Genomic DNA, 21,942 nt, shown 5'->3' with positions numbered 1-21,942 from the left:
AGGAAACCTGTTTACAACCTTCTAAATACACTTTTTAACATGATTAGATACCTCTAGACATAAGATAACAACCCTACAATCACCTTTACACTCCTATTACCCAATAGAGTAAATATAAGATCAAATAAGACATAGAAAACCTGTTTACAACCTTCTAAATTCACTTTTTAACATGATTAGAGCCCTCTAGACATAAGATAACACCCCTACAATCACCTTTACACTCCTATTACCCAATAGAGTAAATATAAGATAAAATAAGACATAGAAAACCTGTTTACAACCTTCTAAATTCACTTTTCAACATTATTAGAGCCCTCTAGGCATAAGATAACACCCCTACAATCACCTTTACACTCCTATTACCCAATAGAGTCAATATAAGATAAAATAAGACATAGAAAACCTGTTTACAACCTTCTAAATTCACTTTTCAACATTATTAGAGCCCTCTAGGCATAAGATAACACCCCTACAATCACCTTTACACTCCTATTACCCAATAGAGTAAATATAAGATAAAATAAGACATAGAAAACCTGTTTACAACCTTCTAAATACACTTTTCAGCATTATTAGAGACCTCTAGGCATAAGATAACACCCCTACAATCACCTTTACACTCCTATTACCCAATAGAGTCAATATAAGATAAAACTCCCTTAACGCTCCCTTCCGTGTTCCACTTTTAGTGCAAAACAGGCAAACGGTAACAGGAAGGAGTATATCAAGATGGGACTTCCTTTTTTCATCCGCGTGATTGTTTTTCCCCTCCCAGCAGGAGAGGCGAGGAGAGGAGGAGACGCAGAGTTTGATGTGGTCATGATGAGACGCTGTCAGTAGATCTGTGATGCGACATAGCAGATAGGGAGAGTGATGTCATCGCCCGCCGTCATGTTGTTGTTGTTGATGACGATGGCGTCACCGCTCCTCCAGCAGGAAGTACATCCTCTCTTTTCTTCGCCTTCCTGTTCCGCTCTGGAGTGAAGCTTGTTCCCATGGATGGGATGGGAACAGCCGACTCTAAAAGTTCTCCTCCAGTCCTGAAGGTGGCAGTGATGCATGTGGAAGTGGTGACGTGCTACTAAGCTATGAAAAGAATAGCAGTAACTTATGACTATACGAGTAACTCCTAACTTATGTGTTAGTTATGACTGTGGTCGTCTAAAACAATCCAGGGGTCCCGGTGGGGTACACGTGCCAATGGAACAATGTCTAACACTTCCATGGCGGCATTCCTCCCTAGCCTGAAAAAATTCCAATGTTTTTTTTCTTTAATATTTCCTTTCTGTCCTACTTAAATGACATTATTTTATTCTAATTATATTTGTCTTCAAATTGTTTATTTTTTTCACTTAAAATTTTTGTAGGACTACAGCTGGCTTTTTTAATTTTTCAACCTTCTTGAGCAATCTTTGTAAATGTTCTTCTTGTAATATTATTATTATTATTATATTATCCTTACTCTCAACATATTCCAACTAAATCACAGCCTACATTTCCCCAAAATACTTTATTTTGTTTTGTTAGTTTCTCTTATATAATATTCCAACGTCAACAAAAATAAAATGTTACAAGTTTATACTCGTCAAACTCAGACTTTATTCTCTTTATATTTTGACTTTTTTAATCTATTTTTCTCATCATATTAACTTAATTCCCATCATATTTTGACTTTAGATGTTACTTATAGATTTACTTTAGATATTTACTAAGATATGAGCTCATTCTTTCCAAAGCCGTGATTCCACGTACATTTTTGTCATAACCTCAATTGAGAAGTAAGAAAAAGCAACAATAACGTGACTCACGTTGTTTACATGCACGCCTCATGTCTATTCCGATGTCAAGTGGGCTTTGGCCAGGAAACCGGAGAGAGCAACTTCCTGTTATGTACGCTGTTGTTTGGTCATTTGCTGTCAGGTGTGTTTTTCGTAAAAAAAAACATGGAGGACAAATGATGGCTTACAACACAACCATAAATCAAATCTCAATTTTTATTTTAATTTAGCTCCTGATGTTAACTAATGTGTTTTTACTCTTGTTAGCTTTATAAATATATACCTTCCAAATATATTTTTATAATATAATTAGAGCCATCTAGACACAAAATAACACCCCTATAGTCACTTATACAGTCCAGTTACCCAATATAGTAGACATAAGTGAAAATAAGACATGAATGGCCTTCTATACATTTCAACATGATTAGAGCCCCCCACACATAAAATAGCACCCCTATTGTCACTCTTAGACTCCGTAGACATTATAGAGAAAATAGGACATGGAATACCCGTTTACCACCTTCTAAGTACACTTTTTAACATTATTGGAGCCCTCAAGGCATTAAATAACACCCCTATGTCGCCTTTCCCCTTCTATTACCAGATATAGTAGACATTATAGAGAAAATAGGGCATAGAATATCTGTTTACCACCTTCTAAATACACTTTTTAACATTATTGGAGCCCTCGAGGCATGAAATAACACCCCTATGTCGCCTTTCCCCTCCTATTACCAGATATAGTAGACATTATAGAGAAAATAGGGCATCGAATATCTGTTTACCACCTTCTAAATACACTTTTTAACATTATTGGAGCCCTCAAGGCATTAAATAACACCCCTATGTCGCCTTTCCCCTTCTATTACCAGATATAGTAGACATTATAGAGAAAATAGGGCATAGAATATCTGTTTACCACCTTCTAAATACACTTTTTAACATTATTGGAGCCCTCGAGGCATGAAATAACACCCCTATGTCGCCTTTCCCCTCCTATTACCAGATATAGTAGACATTATAGAGAAAATAGGGCATCGAATATCTGTTTACCACCTTCTAAATACACTTTTTAACATTATTGGAGCCCTCGAGGCATGAAATAACACCCCTATGTCACCTTTACCCTGCTATTACTGATATAGTAGACATTATAGAGAAAATAGGGCATCGAATATCTGTTTACCACCTTCTAAATACACTTTTTAACATTATTGGAGCCCTCAAGGCATTAAATAACACCCCTATGTCACCTTTACCCTGCTATTACTGATATAGTAGACATTATAGAGAGAATAAGGCATAGAAGACCTGTTTACCACCTTCTAAATACACTTTTTAACATTATTGGAGCCCTCGAGGCATGAAATAACACCCCTATGTCGCCTTTACCCTGCTATTACTGATATAGTAGACCTTATAGAGAAAATAGGGCATCGAATATCTGTTTACCACCTTCTAAATACACTTTTTAACATTATTAGAGCCCTCGAGGCATTAAATAACACCCCTATGTCGCCTTTCCCCTTCTATTACCAGATATAGTAGACCTTATAGAGAAAATAGGGCATCGAATATCTGTTTACCACCTTCTAAATACACTTTTTAACATTATTAGAGCCCTCGAGGCATTAAATAACACCCCTATGTCACCTTTCCCCTCCTATTACCAGATATAGTAGACATTATAGAGAGAATAAGGCATAGAAGACCTGTTTACCACCTTCTAAATACACTTTTTATCATTCATTCATTCTTTTTCTACCGCTTATCCTCACGAGGGTCGGGGGGGGGGGTGCTGGAGCCTATCCCAGCTGTCTTTGGGCGAGAGGCGGGGTGCCAATCCCAGACTTTGTAACATTATTAGTGGTAATATTTTGATATATTTTATTTCACCAGCTTGTGGGCGTGTATATGAAGTACTTTGTCTCTCTCTCTCTCTCTCTCTGTTTGTTTCTCACTGTCTTTCTGTCTGTCTCTCTCTCTCTTTCTCGCTGCCTCTCTCTCTCTCTCTCTCTTACGCTACTTGCCTTCTACTTTTCTCATTGAGTGAAGCGTGTGAATGTGGAAGAGCAAAGATCAGTGGGGTCCAAGCAGGGCGGACAACAACGAGCACCAAGTTCACCCTTTTTTCTTTTTTGAAGCACGTTGAGTTTGTCAAGCTGCTCTTATGGCCGACCTGTTGGGGACGTTGGCTTGGTCAAAATGAACGCAGGTGAGTCCTCTTTCAAACGGCTGGCATTTGGAAACACAAATTATGCTCATTAAGCTCGTTTTAGGGGTCAGTTGGTCAAGAAGGTGGGGGGGGGCAATGTGAAAGTATCACTAATATGCTGCATAACGTATATTTAACACACACACACGCTATTTTATTTATGCTTATAATTTTCCTTGAAGTATTTGTGTCATTTTATGTGTAAAAATGTATGTGTACCACGGCGACATTGGGTGGGCGGATCTACCAGAATATCGTCAATATCAATACCCGTGATAGCATCAGTGTCAGGTCCATGCTAGCGCCATGCTAGCACGATGCACTTCAGTTTTTGGTTGTGTTGGTCAGACAATGGCAATAAAGGAGAATGTCATGGCTCCATATTATTCCGACTTAGAGAAATTCATTTATCAGAATATTACTGCTGATTACAGCAACCGTGACAATTTTTACATTTTTTTATGAGATAGCAAATTCAGGGTTTTTATTATCTTTAAGATATAACCATGAAGAAACTATTTGACTTTGTGCAGTACAAGAGTACTACCTTTTGAATGGAAGTACCAAAATACATCCATGTTTCTAACTCAGAATAATACATGTTTATTTTTATATTTTATGTTATATATTATTTTATGTTATGTCGTTGGATATATTTGTAGCTTTGAATAAGAGCCAATAATTGTTTTGTAGTATTTTGTTTTATAAAAGGGAATAATTTTTCCATATTTTTTATATTGGATCATATTGTATTTATACAGAAATTGAATTTTTGAATTTCACAGATTCACTTTAAAAAATGTTTGAAAAATATATATTAATATTGGTTGAATACAAACTATTTGTAAAAAGTAGCCAAATCTCCCTGGAAGTAGTAACAAAATCAACTATTTTTGCCAAAATGAAGACACTCAGAAGACACATTGAAAGACGTGATGATATGTAGTATTGTACACTGGTCACTAGGTGTCAGTAATGTTACTGTTAAAGGTGACAAGAGTGGTAAAATAAGGTGTTAAAGGCGATGCTCTAACTACCTAAATATTCCATTTATACATTAGAAATGCTACTTCAAGTAAATTGACTTATCAGGGTCGGGTGTGGAACCAATTAGGATCTCAAGGAGGGATGACTTTATTGGCGGTTCCTAAAGTATGGGCCCAAATCATGAGTATGGCCCACCCCTGCGTGGACACTCTTGGTTCGTCATGGACTAACTTTGCAGGAGCTGTGTTTGAAATGCACGAGTTGTTTTAAGGGGGCTTTTCAATCACAGGAAGCCACTCAGGAAAAGGGTGTACGAGCATTGTGGACAGTAGCAACTTCTAGAGGAGTAGAGCCTTGACTTCATAGACACGCTCATTCGCTACAATCCCAGCCCACAAATGATCTATTTTAAGGCCTTTCCTTTTCCTGTCGCTCTTGCAGACAAGCCCTGCGTTGCTCCCAAACCCACGTTTGTTGGTCCCGCCCGCCTGACGCTGACGTCGGCAGCCAGGAGTCCCAAACCCTTTGTTGCCCCCAAGCCCATTCTGAAGCTCCATTCCAGGGACCGCTTCTTGACAGGCCCCCTGGTAGAATGCGTGGATGGAGACGTGAAGATTGCTCTGAAGGACGATGAGCCTCGCCCGGGAAAGACAGACGAAACGTTACAGAAGATGGACGAGGACTGGAGACTGACAGAGGAAGCAGACTCCCTGGATGGAGCGTGGACCACTGACTCCGAGGATGCCGTGGAGATGATTGACACCACGGACGTGACAGAGGAAATGGACGAGGACGGCGGTGAGGCGCTGGCCAACGCGGACGGTCTCTCCATGGGGGACTTTTCTGTTCATAGCGTGGAGGAAGAGAAAGGGGTGCAGAAGATGGCGCCGGGACCACAAAAACCAGATGAGTCTCTTGCCAATCTCCTCAGTGAAGCTTCTCCTCCTGACGGGGGTGGACACCAAATATATGACACGGTGGAGCGGCAGGATGCCGTGGAGGGGAGTCCACTTCGCCACTTCGAGGACATTATCGATAAAGACCTGGTCCCAAGTTCTAACGGAGCTTGTGGTGTGGCAGGAAGTCCCCTGTCACCACGGAGGTGCTATCTCGGTGGTCTTTTAGCAAGGAACTATCACACAAGTCATGGCAACCCAGGTCCACGAGGATGCAGTGGGGGTGAAGACCCCAAAGTGGACGCCTTGTTGAATCGTTTGTACCCCCAACCCAAGTCGCTCTGCAACTCTCATACCTCAGAAAACCACCTGAAGGACTTGGAGGTGCGCAGTGATCCGGATCCCCTTTACGAGGATCCGGGCGACGACAGCTCAGAGGGTGAGAACGTCCTCCCTCTACGGAGGAGGACGACAGGAATGCGGTCACGCTCCCTGTCCCACAACCTGAAGAATGACACGGGGGGCCGCCTCGTTCACGGACCCTGCATGAGCACATCCGTACTGAGCAGCAGCCCCGCCATGAAGATCCGCTCCAAACCTCACTATCTGGCCCTCTACCCGCCCTCCCCCCACGTCCACAGAGACACCCGAGCATCCCCGTGTGGAAGTTTCTCCAGATGTTCACCTCTGCCATCCAGCGGTCTATCCACGCCCTCGTCTGTGGTGGACATCCCTCCCCCGTTTCAGCTGGCCTACATCACCAAGAGGCCCATCACCAAGAGCACTCCCTCGCTTCTTGTCAACGTGGACTCCTCTGAGACAAACAGGAAGAAGAAATCCCCCATCAAGCGCTTCCTGATGCTGAAGTTTCGTCGGAAAGCAGAGAGCAAGCCCGCCATCGTGGACTCGCCCTCATCGGAGTCCTCGACGGAGTGCGGCCACCTCATCCACAGCAGAGTGTTGGATCTGGATAGACACAGCGTCGGGAGTTCCCCGCATCTCCGCCTGCGTGCCGCACGCCGACCTCAAGTGTCACCCGAGCCCACTTCCGTCTTTTTGTTCCGACCGGAAACCAAAGGAACAGGAAGCTCCGTGGCGTTCCTCAATCGCAGCGTGGTGCGGGTGGAGTCCTTCGAGGACCGCTCCCGCGTGCCTTTCTCGCCGCTCCCCCTCACCAAGCCTCGCTCCATCTCCTTCCCCAACGTGGGGAACTCCGACTACGAAAACGTGGCTGCTGTTGACTCGGACTACGAGAACGTTCACGTCTCGCAGTGGAGGCCCCTGCGCCCCCGGGGTCTGGGTGGCTTCTTTGAGCATCCGCCGAGGGTTCTGTCATTGACCAATGACACGGACGGGTACGTGGACATGAGCAGTCTTCCTGGGTTTGAGCACCAGATGAAGTCACCTTCACGGGAAGAAGAGAGGTGAGTGTTCATTTAGGCTGATGGGGCCTAGATGAAGCCCCCCTGATGCTCCTGCTCCCGCATTGGGGGGCTAGTGTGTGTTACGCTGGTTGCCCCCCCCCTGCAAAATCTTACGTAGCGTGGCGCGTATCTCTCAAAAAAAAAACTAATAGATGCTGTGGTGCCACCAGAGGGTGACTCGTGTTGGCATTTGTCTAGTACATTTCTGAGGTATATATTTGGAGTGTTAAGTTGCTGTGCGATGATTTTAGCATTCTTAGCAAGAAGACGCCGTCAGTCGGACTGTTATTGAGTCATGACCTCCTGTGATTTCTGATGGGTTGACATAAATATCTAAGTAGGTATATAAGTACTAAACAATAAATACTGTAGTGACATAAGGTGTGATTGTGTACATACGTAATGGTAGCACTAATATAAATGCTGATTCCTCTTCCATCCCGAAATAAACACGAGGATGTTACTGTACTGCTTGATGGTATCATTATGGTTTGGGCTTGAAGGTAGAAGGGAATGATCCCGTACAGCAGAGTAACTATGCTTTAGTTGTTTAATTGCCCGAAAAGACCAATTTAGCAGCTGGTTGCATTTTGATGTCAGTGGAGCAAACCGGCTCAGTCATCAAATCCAAGCAGAAGGACAGTGAGTACTTTGCGTCTCCTTAATGCTTTTATGGTAGTACTTTGTTCCCCATGTCCAGAGTCAGCGTTATAAAAGACAAATGTAGAACGTGTGGATGTGGTTGCATCCATCCATAGGCGGCCATGCTCTAAAGTAGACATATGTCCTTCATATGCGACTCATTCGCATCTCAGCAGGGGATTGGCGTGAACGCCGTCAAGACGCAATTGCATCAGCGACATAACGTAAGGAGGCGTTCTTATTTGCATACATCCTCCCGCTGCCTGTGGAGTTGCAGCCGTACGTTGAGACTTCCCTGCAGGCCCACATGGGACCACTTTATTGGCCCCACTAAAGCTGCAATGTTTCTACAATTCACACCGGCTTCCAGCATGTTTATTATGGGGAATTGTTTATTATGGGGACGTGTTTATTATGGGGAATTGTTTATTATGGGGAATTGTTTATTATGGGGATAATTCAACGCCGGCTCGGACGGCTAATCAAACTGATTTAGCGGCAAATTACAAGCTTGCGTATGGCGGCGTCACGTACGCCCACGGGACGCTTAGTTGGGTGCCATCTGATCAGGCCTTTTCATCATTTAGCACTATGTGAGATGCGGGGGTGTCCAAACTTTTTCCACCCCCCCTCCCAAAAAAAAATCAACGGATGGCCACTTTAGACCCCCCCGGATATGAATGTGTGTGTCTCTGTGCAGTGCCTACACAGAAGCCTACAAAGTGTGTCCAGTTGCTGCGGTCCCTCCAAGCATCCCAGTTAGTGGTGCCAGTGGACCCACTACGGCGGTGGAAGACGGCGCACGGACCTCCGAGGAGGAAGACACGAGCAGCGAGACCCCCTATGAGAGACGGGTACAATTGAACAGACAAGATTCATGCATCAGAATATCTAGCAGGGGAACTGCAATACTCTCCTATGTAAACACTGAGACTATAGACCAGGGGCGTCACAGGATGCTCAGTTCCCAGGACCAGACCATGCACCACATTGGCTTTCTGAGAATGACAGATTTCTTTTTAGAAAAAATCTATGATCATCTGTTAATTTCAGAGACTATGACTGACAGAAGGTCTCACTCCATTCATGCTGTTGTTCTACGGAATTAACATGCCAATGTGCTGAAACCAATAAACTCTCTTCCTGCCTGTTTGGAGGCAAGAGATGATGCACATGGCGATATATGGATTATCCATTATTATTATTTTCATTTATTGGCATGAAATCATTTCTTATTGTCCCGGGCATAGTGTCAACAAGACAGCCTTATTCTTTATTCTTAATGACAAACCTTTCATGTTTTAATCTGGCCACATCTTGTGACGCCCCTGCTAATGAAGGATTATAGATAGATACAGATAAGTAGCTCAGATGAATCAACTGCTAATCAAAGTTTTGGCCATTAAAACACTCGTAGTAATCAATACGTATGTAACCAAATCTCTGATTGGCTGCCCGAGTCCGCCTCAAATGACATTTTGATGTGAGAATGGATTTTATGGATTTTTATTACAGATATTACTAACACAGATTTAGTATTAGAATGGAGTCTTATCTTCTCCTAAAGGACACCACATACTGTGTGGAGGAGAACCAACTATGGAGGACCAAAACTGCCAAAACAATAAATAAATAAAAGTGAAAATAAAAACAAAAATGAAAAAAAAATTAAATACAAAAAATTAAATCTAAATGGAAATAAAAACAAAAATAAAAAAATATATACATAAATAAATAAATAAATAAAAGCAAAAATAAATACAAAAATAAAAAACAAGATTCAAAAATTAAAAAATAAATTATTTTTGTTTTTATGTCCATTTATATTTATTTTTTTGTATTTAATTTTTTGATTTTTTTTTTCATTTTTGTTTTTATTTCCACTTTTATTTATTTCTTTATTATTTTGGCAGTTTTGGTCCTCCATACCAACACGCTTGTTGCAATGAAATATTCCCCTTCACAGATAGACGGGCCATCGCAAGCCTTTTACATCGCCAAGGAGCTGCTGGATACCGAGAGACTGTAAGTGGCATCGCAGATATTCATTCATTCAGGATGTCGTCCTGTTAAAGCATTATTTGTCTCTTCATAGACACGTGGAAGCCCTCAAGCTTCTCCAGGAAGTAAGTGATGCATCTTCTGTGTTTATTTACTACGTCTTTGGTCCATCATCCATGCAGTAATTCATAAGTTGTACGTACGGCAATGAAAAGACAATTAATTGGACATGTGTTAATTAAAAGCTCCAATCCCGTGACGCAGGATTTTCGGGAAGCGGTCGGCGCGGCGGCGAGCGACGACGGAGCGCCTGCTTTGGATGACGGAAGACTTAGTGAGATCCTCAACGAGCTGCCTGATGTTTACCTCCTGCACCGCAGAATCCTCACCGAGCTGGAGAACGGAACCCAACGCTGGTGAAACTCTTAAATACTTCCTAAAGTACGTCACCGCCGCCTTACTCATCCTCTGCCAATTCAGGGAGGAGAGTCAGAAGATAGCAGACATCTTCCTCTGCAGGAGGGCAGACTTTGTGGTCTTCACCACCTACATTGGACACTACGACAGAAGCATCAACCTGCTGGAGGAGAGCTGCAGCGCCTCGCCTGCCTTTGCAGCCATCGTTGGCCAGTTTGAGGTCGGTGACACAAGTGGCATGGGGCGTTCAGGGGCATTTGCATAATGATGCATCTGTAGGACAGAGGAATAATGTCCTGGGAGACAAAAAGCACAGAGCGACATACGAGTCTCTTTTAGAAAGCTCTCAATTTATTTCGCTGATCATAATGTTCATCAAGCATTACGATTTTGCACTTTCTCAGGCAGTCCTTAAACGCACCACAGTTATGTGCAATGAGATGCAAAAGTGAAAGCTAATAGATTCTGTTTTCCGACGCTGCTACAAATGAACGTTCCTTCTCACAATCACAGCATTTCAGTCATAAAACAACGGCATGAACAGAAGGAGACCTTCCATCGGTCATACGGTCTCTTTGTCTCGATGGGCGGAGGCGGGTCGCTAGCATAGAGTACTAGAGTGCGGAAGAGTATCACAAAGTCGAAAGGAAATTTTTCACCTCATCTGGTTGTGAATGAGACGCATTAGCGCCATGTTTACAATAAAACTGGAGAGGGAATTCTTTCCACGGGTGCCAGTACAGGCATTGTGTTCCCTCCGGAACCTCAAAGGGCAGACGTCAACGCTGCTATTTTTTTTCCCCGTTTCGGTTGGTCCAGTTGCAGCTGGCTTTTAACGTGGTTGACATTTCAACGTGGGCACGCGTGCATTCTCCCCACTTTCCTGTGTTGGAAAGGTCTTTTGGTCATAAGAATGGTGTGACGCTCTTCTCCTGTACCGTTGTAGGTCATATCAACGTCACGGAACATGTCGTCATAATCGTGGATGGCCATAGTGTTCATAGTTCAACGAACCATGAATGAATACGATCCATGAATGACCGCCGTTGTTGTTGTGTATCGAAAGTAAAATGAAACTCCATTAAATGTGCTCACTAAAATAATGGTAGAGGAAATAATAGCGTTTGTGTCATCCGGGACTCCATACGGTTTTTCATGTTCAGCGAGAGGACTTAAGTTTTTGTATCAACCACAGTTGTTCTGGTGTTGTCCATGTGACATGGCCCCCTCAGTCCAGCACAGTTTTTCAAACATTAACCAATTAATCATCACTACCTCCATAAACTTGCAAATATTACTCATTTCAAGCATAACAATGGCGAAGCAAGTTCATTACATGAATCAGAAAAATTGTCAATGTTGTGTTCTACGTTGGTCACTAGGGGTCACTAGGGGTCACTAGGGGTCACTGGGTGTCACTGGGTGTCACTGGGTGTCACTGGGTGTCACTGGGTGTCACTGGGTGTCACTGGGTGTCACTAGGGGTCACTAGGGGTCACTAGGTGTCACTAGGTGTCACTAGGGGTCACTAGGGGTCACTAGGCGTCACTAGGCGTCACTAGGGGTCACTAGGCGTCACTAGGGGTCACTAGGCGTCACTAGGGGTCACTAGGGGTCACTAGGGGTCACTAGGGGTCACTAGGGGTCACTAGGGGTCACTAGGGGTCACTAGGGGTCACTAGGTGTCACCAGGGGTCACCAGGGGTCACCAGGGGTCACCAGGGGTCACCAGGGGTCACCAGGCGTCACCAGGGGTCACCAGGGGTCACCAGGCGTCACCAGGCGTCACCAGGGGTCACCAGGCGTCACCAGGGGTCACCAGGCGTCACCAGGGGTCACCAGGGGTCATGAGGCGTCACCAGGGGTCACGAGGCGTCACGAGGGGTCACTAGGCGTCACAAGGTTTCACTAGGTTTCACTAGGTTTCACTAGGTTTCACCAGGCGTCACCAGGCGTCACCAGGCGTCACCAGGCGTCACCAGGGGTCACCAGGGGTCACCAGGGGTCACCAGGCATCACCAGGGGTCACCAGGGGTCACCAGGGGTCACGAGGCGTCACGAGGGGTCACGAGGGGTCACTAGGCGTCACGAGGTTTCACTAGGTTTCACGAGGTGTCACTAGGTGTCACCAGGGGTCACCAGGCGTCACCAGGGGTCACCAGGGGTCACCAGGCGTCACCAGGGGTCACCAGGGGTCACCAGGCGTCACCAGGGGTCACCAGGGGTCACCAGGGGTCACCAGGCGTCACCAGGCGTCACCAGGCATCACCAGGCGTCACGAGGGGTCACGAGGGGTCACGAGGCGTCACTAGGGGTCACTAGGGGTCACGAGGCGTCACGAGAGGTCACGAGGGGTCACGAGGGGTCACGAGGGGTCACTAGGGCTACTGCTCTACCTGTAACCCACCAAAAGCTAAAGCTAAACTCTGAACCCGCAACGCCACTTCCTGTCCTCCACACAGAACACATTTACTGCGACACACCAGCACAAGTTGTATTTATCTATATTTATGATGTCTACTATATTGGTAATAGGGGTGTAAAGTGGACTATAGGGATGTTATTTCATGACTTAATCATCTTAAAAAACACATTTAGAAGGTCATTTTTCTTAAATGTTGACTGTATTGGGTAATAAGAGTGTAAATAAGGTTATAGGGGTGTTATTTCATGGCTACAGGGCTCTAATAATGTTAAAAACTGTATTTAGAAGGTAAGTAAAGTCTTATTATGGCGACTATATTGGCCAATGGGAGTGTAAAGGTGACTATAGGGGTATTAGTTCATATCTAAAGGGCTCTAATAATGTTAGAAAGAATATTAGAAAGTCAAACAGGTTTACTCTAACTATGAAAATATTGGATTTATAAGTAAGGAAAGCTACTTGGTGTTAATTGTCTGATCATGGTCAGGTCTCGAACCAACAAAGTGCCATAATGGAGGTATTGCTGCATCACTTACAGGGGTGGGGGGGTTGTCTCCACAGCAGCAGAGTCCATCCGGCCAGCCCGTCTCTGTCAAGCAGCAACTCCTGCAGGTGATCGTGCGGGTGGCGCAGTACCGTATGATCCTGACAGGTGACTAAAATGTTTCTTTTAATAACGTGAAACTTTCAAAACTCATCCTCACTCTTGCTTTCAGACTACTTGAACAACCTCTCCCCTGATTCACGAGAATACGAGGACACCCAAGGTACACCAGAAACACACAAGCTCTCACGGGGGTCCTACTGTAGCTTTATGGGTGCTTTCTTTCGTCCGGCACGGACCACTGGCCATGAGAGGGTCAATTTAGATTTGGTGGTCTTTTCTGCAATGACTGGGATTCATCAGCATGGTAGCAAACATAAAAAGAAGAAAGGGAGTGCAGTGTGAAACCAGTGGGAACCGCCATGCATGCAAAATACAAGCTCACCCATGTCTGGAACACGGGTGGTCCTGCAAAAACCCTGCAAAGACCGCATCTCCACTATCGATGTTAGGTCAAGATTGTTGCCACTAAATAAACATGGAGTCTGACTTCATCCACGGTAAATCAGGGGTCTCCAACCAGTAGATCATGAGCTACCAGTAGCTCCTAACCACTTTTCAAGTACCTCTGCAAAGGCTTGATTTGTTTATTATCAACTCTTATACCCACTAAATTAGGAAGTGGGGTTCGGCAGTCGTTCAGAAGTACTCTGGAGCACTTGGAAGTCCAATCAAAGCGGAGTGGGCATTTTGGAAATCCAGCTGGAATAGGTGCAGATTGTGGAAGATGCAGAAAGCTTTCTTTGCGGGTTATTGTGTGTAGCTGCTCTACTGGGGTCCACTTCTCAAGGCAAAGGGCAGAGATGAGCATGATGGGTACTCTTTACAATCCAACAGTGCAAAGTGTACGTTCTTCAACTGCTTTTCAACTGCTCTTAACATGTCGTCAGGAGTGTACTTCATGTACCAGGCCTTGTACTCCATGTACCAGGCCTCGTACTCCATGTACCAGGCCTCGTACTCCATGTACCAGGCCTCGTACTCCATGTACCAGGCCTCGTACTCCATGTACCAGGCCTCGTACTCCATGTACCAGGCCTCGTACTCCATGTACACATGCAAGCATGATATATTGTTTTTCAGCTGCTATCGTGATGGTGGCAGACATCGCAGACCAGGCCAGTGACAGTTTAAGACACGGGGTGAGTATCAGAGTATTTACCTCCAACCTAGTATGACTGAAAGCTGTAGTATTCATAGTAGCCGAGTTATTTATTCTATGCTAGGTACTTCACGTACAGCAGGAGCCTCCTTTTTCCAGCTAGGGCCACATAGTGGAAAATGGAAGGATGCAGCTTTGCCACTTGGATATTTTGTAAAGCAATATGTGTAGATATGCTACCCCAGGGGTGGGCAAACTACGGCCCGGGGGCCACATCCGGCCCGCCAAGTGTTTGAATACGGCCCGCCCAATCTTTCCAAAGTATTTCATTTAAAGTCAACATACAACCTGGCATCATGGCCTGAGCCAACCTTTTGATGGTTTTATCAATTTCCTTTTTTGACATGGTCTGTTGTTTACAAAGTGCTCCTGAAAAAAGGGACACAAGCACATAATAATAAGATAATAAGATATTTTTTTTCTAATATTCCAGCTCAATGCTACTAAAAGGATATTTGTCCTCATAATATTAGCAGTTTATTCTCCTGAAATTGCGTCTTTTTTTCCTCGTTAGAATACGACTATTAAATGCAAATATTTGGACTGGTCACTGAGGACACTCGTGTTAACACTAGCATTGCTACAGCATGTGATGCTAACGTGCGAACATCACACCGTATTTGAAGAAGAATGTCATTCATTGATTCCTCATCCCCTCCTAAAATGATGTGTTGTGTCAGGAGAACATGCTGCGTCTGGTCAACATCGAGTACAGCGTCCACGGCCAGCGGGACCTGCTGCAGCCTGGTCGGGTATGACTCCCAGAACACTGGCTCTTTTAGCCTTTACAGGATTCTCACTTGGCTTTCCACAAAAACTATATCAGCCATAATAATAAGTACAGTACACATAGTAATATTCCCTCTGCTTGAATGGTAAATAATTCCTTTTTGTACAGACAGTGCTCTAATGGCGCTATCTGCATAGGGAAAAGAGTGCTGCAGTTATATCTACCTTTTCATCATTTACGTAAATGTAAGTGGAGCTTATGCCCACCTGGAGCTAGGAAGGACTGCAACAAATGGAGATTTGGAGAAGTGTACCTTCTGACTGGTCCTAATCAAATATGATGACATGACTATGACCACCATCAGGAGAACCAGAATATAGAGGGGAGGTGCACTGTATTCGGGCACATGCTCCGAGTGTTCCCACTTTTCAAATGGTGCGGACGTTTCGGGTGGTTGATGAGGTTTTTGTAGTGCAAATGTTTGTCTACAAGTCAGCTCAGAGGAAGTAATGGCAGATCTGGTCTACATATTCTAAATGTGTATGTGTGGTGTCATGGTTTTTGTGTGTGTGTGTGTGTCAGGTTTTTGTGAAGGAGGGCACCTTGATGAAGGTCAGCAGGAGAAGCCGACAACCTCGTCATCTGTTTCTGGTGAGTGCTGCTTCCTGTTTGCTCTTTACGTCTTATGCTAATAGTTCCATGACTTTGTAGCTGCTTCAGGATGCAAGTGCAGCGTCTTGGTTGGTCTTGGTATGTATCTGTACACTCGGACTTTAACGGGAGGCAGACCTCTTCTCTGTGGCCTATTCCTACCATCTATGTCAGGACTGCTCTACAAGAGCCTACTTTCCTGACCGGATGTTTGTGGATGTTGACTTCCTGAGGCGCTGACAGGACAGGGAAGATCAGAACTTCCAAAGCAGCTCCTTCTGGTCTTTCCTGCCTGAAGTATTATTGGACTGTGCTCTTCACCTGTTGGGGTTTCTGTCCTCAATAATGGAAATAATCTGTTCCAGTGGCAAGCTGTGGTCATCGGAAAACCTTTATTAACTGTGCAGTCATCCTTTGCCAAGTCGTGCTTTGAATTTTTCAAAAATCATGATATGCAAAAAAAATGATATGCATACAAAATATGCATATTTAAGCACCTTTTACCTATTTTAGTAAAATATAAATATAAATCATTCATTGTACAGCCGTCCCTCTTTTATAGCTGCTAATTGGTTCTAGGCCAGGGGTGGGCAAACTTTTTGACTTGCGGGCTGCATTGATATGACAAAATTTACGGGGGGGGGGGGGGGGCAGACTATATATTTTACACGTAACAGTCCACCTGGTATTATTGTATCTGTAAAATTGTCATGCAATCTGCTATTATTATTTATTATTTTATATTTATATTTAAATATTTTAAAAATAATAAAATATTATAATAATTACAATAAAATTAAAATAATTATTATATTATTATTATGTAAAATATGCAAATATAACAATAATATTATATATAATTAATATAATAATTAGCATTAATATAATAATTATAATAATACTTATAATAATCTAATAATAATAATAATAATTATTATTATTATGTGCTTGTGTCCCTTTTTTCAGGAGCACTTTGTAAACAACAGTAGGGCGGGCCGTATTCAAACACTTGGCGGGCCGGATGTGGCCCCCGGGCCGTAGTTTTCCCACCCCTGTTCTAGGCAATAAATCTATAAAATAATTTTCTACTACATAGGATTCAATATGAATACATGGAATATTTGCATAGTGACATACCGTCACCATTTATCACTGTTTATGCCCTAATTGGCGCGTTTTTTTAAATGATTGCTTATTGGAGTAATTTTAATGTGATGTCATTTATCGTGATGACGTCATAATTCTCCCATATCGGTTGGCGTGCAGCTTGTTTTGTTTGCTTTGTGCTGATCTTAGCATGAAAATGTACCACATGATTGAATTAATGGTGAATTGTTTCTTTCTACATGTCTTGTGTTGGTGCTCCAGCAGGAGTATGAGCTCACAGTGCCACCCAGTGGACAGTGGCTGTACATGCAACGTTTGGAGTAGAATGAGCCATGCCGCCCTTCCAACGTTTGTGCTGTGCTTGTGCTTCCAGATGAGTGACGTGTTGCTGTACACCTACCCACAGCAGGACGGCAAGTACAGACTGAAGAACACTCTGTCGCTCACCGGGCTCAAGGTCGGCGTCACGACACATTTAGTACACTTTTAATGATCTTTGTTCTTTACAGACAGTACAAAGTGTTTGAATATTTTTATCAGATGCATCAATCATAGAATTAGTAGTTTATAATACTGTTAATAATAATTCCGTGTGTAATATCACTAAGTACTAACTCCAATGAAACTAGTCAGCTTGTGTGCTTCCAGGTTACAAAAGCCATCATAGAAAATGTCCAGAACGCACTGAGGATGCAGGGGACGGACATTTCCATCACTTTGTCTGCAAGGTGCGATGCTCATTCCGTCCTCATGATTCCCAGTATTTGTCTAGTAAGGCTGCGTTCATTTGCCCAGCTCCTTCCTTGAACGAGAGGACTGGTTTCACGCTCTGATCCGCACCGTGAGTGAACACAACCGAGGATGCGTGCCCTCAGACGACTGCTCAGGAGAGGTGAGGATGTGTCTTGAACGCCGCTGCGCTCGCCATCGCTAATGCCGCCCACTAATGTGTGTGTAGGGCAGACATGGTCTTGGGCTCACGTTAGGAGAAAAGCCCCCCACGCTGGTCCCCGTGTCCCAAGCGATGATGTGCATGAACTGCACTTCGGACTTCAGCCTGACTCTGCGTCGACACCACTGCCACAGCTGTGGGAGGGTACGCCACCATGCTAACGCACGCCATCACATCCGCCAATCATAATAATAAGTGTGAAGCGTCCCTGTGGGGGCCCTCCTGCCGGCAGATTGTTTGCAGGAGCTGCTCCAAGAACAGATATCCTCTCAAGTACTTGAAGGACCGCATGGCCAAAGTGTGCGACCACTGTTACAAGGAGCTGAAGAAGAGAGGTGGGGACACTAAACATATTTATTACCATCACATACTTCACCTAAATACCACAATTATCCTACAAAAACAAATATGATATACTTCATAAATAAATATAAGTAATGTATGTAAGGTTAAGGCCTTGGACTCCAGATCCAATGGGGTCTTCCCATGCGGGTTCCAACCCTGCCCACAGCGTTGGTGTCCCTTCCTTTCAATATGTCACATATTATTGTAATGTGTGTCCACTGCAGGAGAAGACACATCCGCCCTCCCGGCCGACAGCAGCCCTCGTCTGATCCGCCCCAGTCGCCCCCTCTCCTCCGTCTTCCAAAGCCTCCATCCTCCAAACATTTGGAGGCATCGCAAAGGCACCCTCTCCTTCAACCATCAGGTGCACCAGCGAGACCTGCTCGGGTTCGGGTTGCACGCTGCTCAAAGAGCCAGGAGTGACTCCGCGCCTGTCGCCTTCTGCAGGTGAGCGTGCCCGATGAGGGCTCCATGAGTGGCAGTTTGCGTCGCAGCAAGAAGAGCAAGAGGAACTGGAAGAGACTGTGGTTCCTGCTGAAAGACAAGGTGCTCTACACCTACAGAGGCCAGGAGGTGAGGGACTCGTGCGCTCCCCTTTGAGTTTTTTATCACGCCATGAAAGCGGCCATCTTGTCTGTTTGTGCAGGAGAAAGTGGCGTCGGAGAGTTTGCCCTTGTTGGGCTTCACGGTGAAGTTACCCGACACCCGCCAAGGTGACCAAGACGCCAACGTCTTCCAACTGTACCACAAAAATACTTTGTACTACTCCTTTAAAGCCGAGGACAACTACACAGCCCGAAGGTGAGACGCATGGCGCTCTGGCGGCCATGTTGTCATCTTTTCTATGTACTGGTACTGCACATGTTGTGTATATGATGTTGTTAAAAGCCGCTCACTACACAGGTGGGTCAACGCCATGGAGGAAGCCACCCTTTTATAGGACCAGGCAGCGTGGACGTGGACGAGTAGGGGACACTTTCACCTTCTTTTACTTTTCTCTTTTGTCTGCAACCTCCTGCCAGCAGGTGTGATGCTGTGCACCACCTGCCGTGTCATGTGACCTCTATCTCCATCCGCCGCTGGGCAGCACAGTAAAGCACGCTCTTTTTTTTTTTTTTCTCCTGCCTGTGACGTCAGCAACCTTATCAGCCAGTCTGGAAAGTTTGCCAGAGACCTCCGTGGCGGCACAACGGCTGCTCGGAGCGTGTGCCTGAATACAGTGCACCTTGCTGGGCCACAGCAGGTGCCTCCTCCCCCTCTATACTCTGGTTGTCCTTGTCCTGATAGCCTGGATGATTAGGACGCTTGGCTTGGTCAAGTCCTCATTTGTTCCAGTCCTTCTTACCTCCAGGTGGGCACATTTTAAAAGTAGATATCAAATAATTATCAGTTATCGGTATCGTGTGGGTCTTGAGGAGGAGGAGAAGGTTCATATATTCCTTTTCTAAAGAAGCATCTGAAGTGCTGTAAGGGTTCATGCAGGGGGGGGGGGTAATTGCTGTGACATAAAAAAGGTCTGTGTATAATTTCAGCACACCCCGTGGTTTGGACTTTGTGCTGTTTGGACTTGTTGATGTATTGAGCTTATTTCTAAAAGGATTCTATTAAAAACCGAGCAAAGGGGAAAGATAACAATGGCAGCCATCTGTGTCCCGCTAATGGCTGCCGGTCATAATATTGACATTTGGCAGGCTGTTATTGACTTGGTGGTACTCTGTCCTTGCAGAAGGACACGCTACGTATATGTACAGGATATACAGGATATACGTACACAAATGCCACCATTGGCCCTAAAGCGCTCACACTGCCCCTTACACACAAGGCAGCCATGCCTGCTCCGCTTCTCCTCTCCGCCGCCCCCCCCCTTGAGGTTTGCTGACCCAGAATATTGTCAAGCAGGGGGGGGCTTCTTTCTGGGGCTGCTGAGAAACTGTAGACAGGTCCTACATGGAGGATGGAGGGCACAGCCTCCGTTACCCAATCCTAGCCCTCATTCCGCTGCTTTTTATTTGGATCACTTACAGGGCCTGACCCCACATGGTCCTTTATGACATTATGGCGGTTAATTGGTTCCATGCCCCCCCACCCCCATTAATGAATTTCCACAATATTGGATTCAATGTTAATAAATGGAATCTATTTGGAATTAGAGCATAGAAAACATGTTTTGGATTTTCTACATACCATTTTAACATGATTAGAGCCCTGCAGACATGAAATAGCACCCCTATAGTCACCTTTACACAGTCGAGTCGAGGTGAGTCAATGTGCTGTTAACGATGCTAAGCCTTCGTATGCAAATTAGGCGGCGATTATCACCAATTGACCACGTGCTCCTTTAAGCTAGCATTTATTTATGTTGATGTTCATTTCTGACAGAAACCAGACTCCTTGAGATGTCATACCCATCACAAATGGCCCCGGTGGATGGGAAGTGGACTGGAGATAAATAGTCCATATAGTTCTGTTATTGTGACCAGAGTTCTGGTGTGGAGGAGGGGCTGCAGCGACCCCCCCCCCAACTACTATACTATATTTGTACCCTCGCTCACCTCTTGCTTGCTCCCAAATGCTCATACATGAGGGAATAAATACGATCACCTTATTGCGTGCTAATGGGAATATTTGTTGGGTCCACCAGCCCAAGTTAATCGACCACCGTGCTTGAAAGTGATGTCAAAGTGATACCTCTTACCAAACAGAGCATCTTTATGTTGATCTTGATTGGCCCTGCGTTAGAAGAGACAGAGGGTTTTTGTTGTTTTTTTTTTACGGTGATGCAGCAGCTCTGTGATCATCCCAGCTCACGTCCAGGTTGCCGCCGGCACAAGCAATGCCAATCAATCTCACACCATAACGTTGGACCAATGCAGCTGACAAATGGTTAGCCGGCCATGCTAAAAGGAAATCAATGACAAGCTGCACTTTTGTGACTTCTTTCTCCTCCTTTTTCCAACCAGCTTGTACGTCTAACACAGGAACTCCGACCGCTTGGCCTGATGTTGGGAATCGTAAACAAATGTGGCTTTCCCGTATGAGCCACTGCTAGCTTGGGGGAGGGCAGAGAGTGTATCTGGCCTACAGCTCAAGACTCAAGACTCAAGACTCACACAAGGTTTGAGTTATTGGAGCAGTTGAGTGAAACTGGATCATTTCCTGTCATGCATTCGTGTGTCGCGGGAACAGGGGTTGGAATAGACGATCAGGACGTCCTCATTGCGATTTTCCTCCTTGGCCATGAAGTGTGGGCAAATTGTCAGGAGGAAATGATGCTAAAAGAACGGCGTGGTTTTGGTGCGTGTAGGTGCAGCCTTGTCTCGTGTGTCTGGTGTACGGCTGGGAGGCTGCCAAGCGGAAAGAGGAAAGCAATGCGCTCTCATGTCCTACTTTGCAAAGTCTTTGCAGCCCACGTTACACCTTTCCTTTCCCTCCTCCCTGGATGCTTTAAATACACGGCTTCCTCCTTCAGCAGGACAAACACCCCCCCCCCTACTGTGTACCGCGATGTGTTGGATGTGACCGTTCTGTCATCTGCGGCTCTCTGGGGGGGGCGGAGCATCGAGGTCGGCAGCTGAAGCCGAAGAAGGGCTTATTTTAGCT

At 44.9% G+C, this 21,942-nt stretch overlaps 1 protein-coding gene across 2 annotated transcripts; it reads left to right on the top strand.

Moving 5' to 3' along the window:
• Nucleotides 1-3,913: 3,913 nt before the first annotated feature.
• On the top strand, nucleotides 3,914-20,832 carry fgd5b (FYVE, RhoGEF and PH domain containing 5b). 2 transcript variants are annotated; one of them, XM_078798554.1, is made up of 21 exons: nucleotides 3,914-3,999; nucleotides 5,428-7,306; nucleotides 8,649-8,802; nucleotides 9,915-9,973; nucleotides 10,044-10,074; nucleotides 10,214-10,365; nucleotides 10,430-10,586; nucleotides 13,356-13,443; nucleotides 13,508-13,558; nucleotides 14,479-14,537; nucleotides 15,238-15,309; nucleotides 15,870-15,938; nucleotides 17,419-17,502; nucleotides 17,694-17,773; nucleotides 17,841-17,937; nucleotides 18,004-18,141; nucleotides 18,230-18,332; nucleotides 18,567-18,706; nucleotides 18,790-18,915; nucleotides 18,989-19,143; nucleotides 19,246-20,832. In XM_078798554.1, the coding sequence occupies exons 1-21, from the start codon at nucleotides 3,990-3,992 to the stop codon at nucleotides 19,280-19,282; spliced, it is 3,741 nt and encodes a 1,246-aa protein (XP_078654680.1). In that variant the 5' UTR covers nucleotides 3,914-3,989; the 3' UTR covers nucleotides 19,283-20,832. The 2 variants fall into 2 exon arrangements, with proteins under 2 accessions (XP_078654680.1, XP_078654679.1); XM_078798553.1 differs by having other exon boundaries at nucleotides 13,353-13,443; nucleotides 19,246-20,831.
• The last annotated feature ends 1,110 nt before the right edge of the window (nucleotides 20,833-21,942 follow it).

The sequence above is a fragment of the Doryrhamphus excisus genome, linkage group LG18 (genome assembly GCF_037039965.1).
Source record: "Doryrhamphus excisus strain RoL-2023G ecotype Guam linkage group LG18, RoL_Dexc_Guam_v1.1, whole genome shotgun sequence".
NCBI lineage: Eukaryota > Metazoa > Chordata > Actinopteri > Syngnathiformes > Syngnathidae > Doryrhamphus > Doryrhamphus excisus.
Note: the sequence above shows the minus strand (reverse complement) of the source record. Positions and strands in the feature narration are given on the sequence as shown.

What these genes read in the sequence shown, in the direction of transcription:
- fgd5b (XM_078798553.1), top strand. An exon ending in GTGACAGTTTAAGACACGGG is followed by an intron (nt 14,538 to 15,237) that starts GTGAGTATCAGA and finishes GTGTTGTGTCAG; the next exon opens with GAGAACATGCTGCGTCTGGT. An exon ending in TGTCGCTCACCGGGCTCAAG is followed by an intron (nt 17,503 to 17,693) that starts GTCGGCGTCACG and finishes GTGTGCTTCCAG; the next exon opens with GTTACAAAAGCCATCATAGA.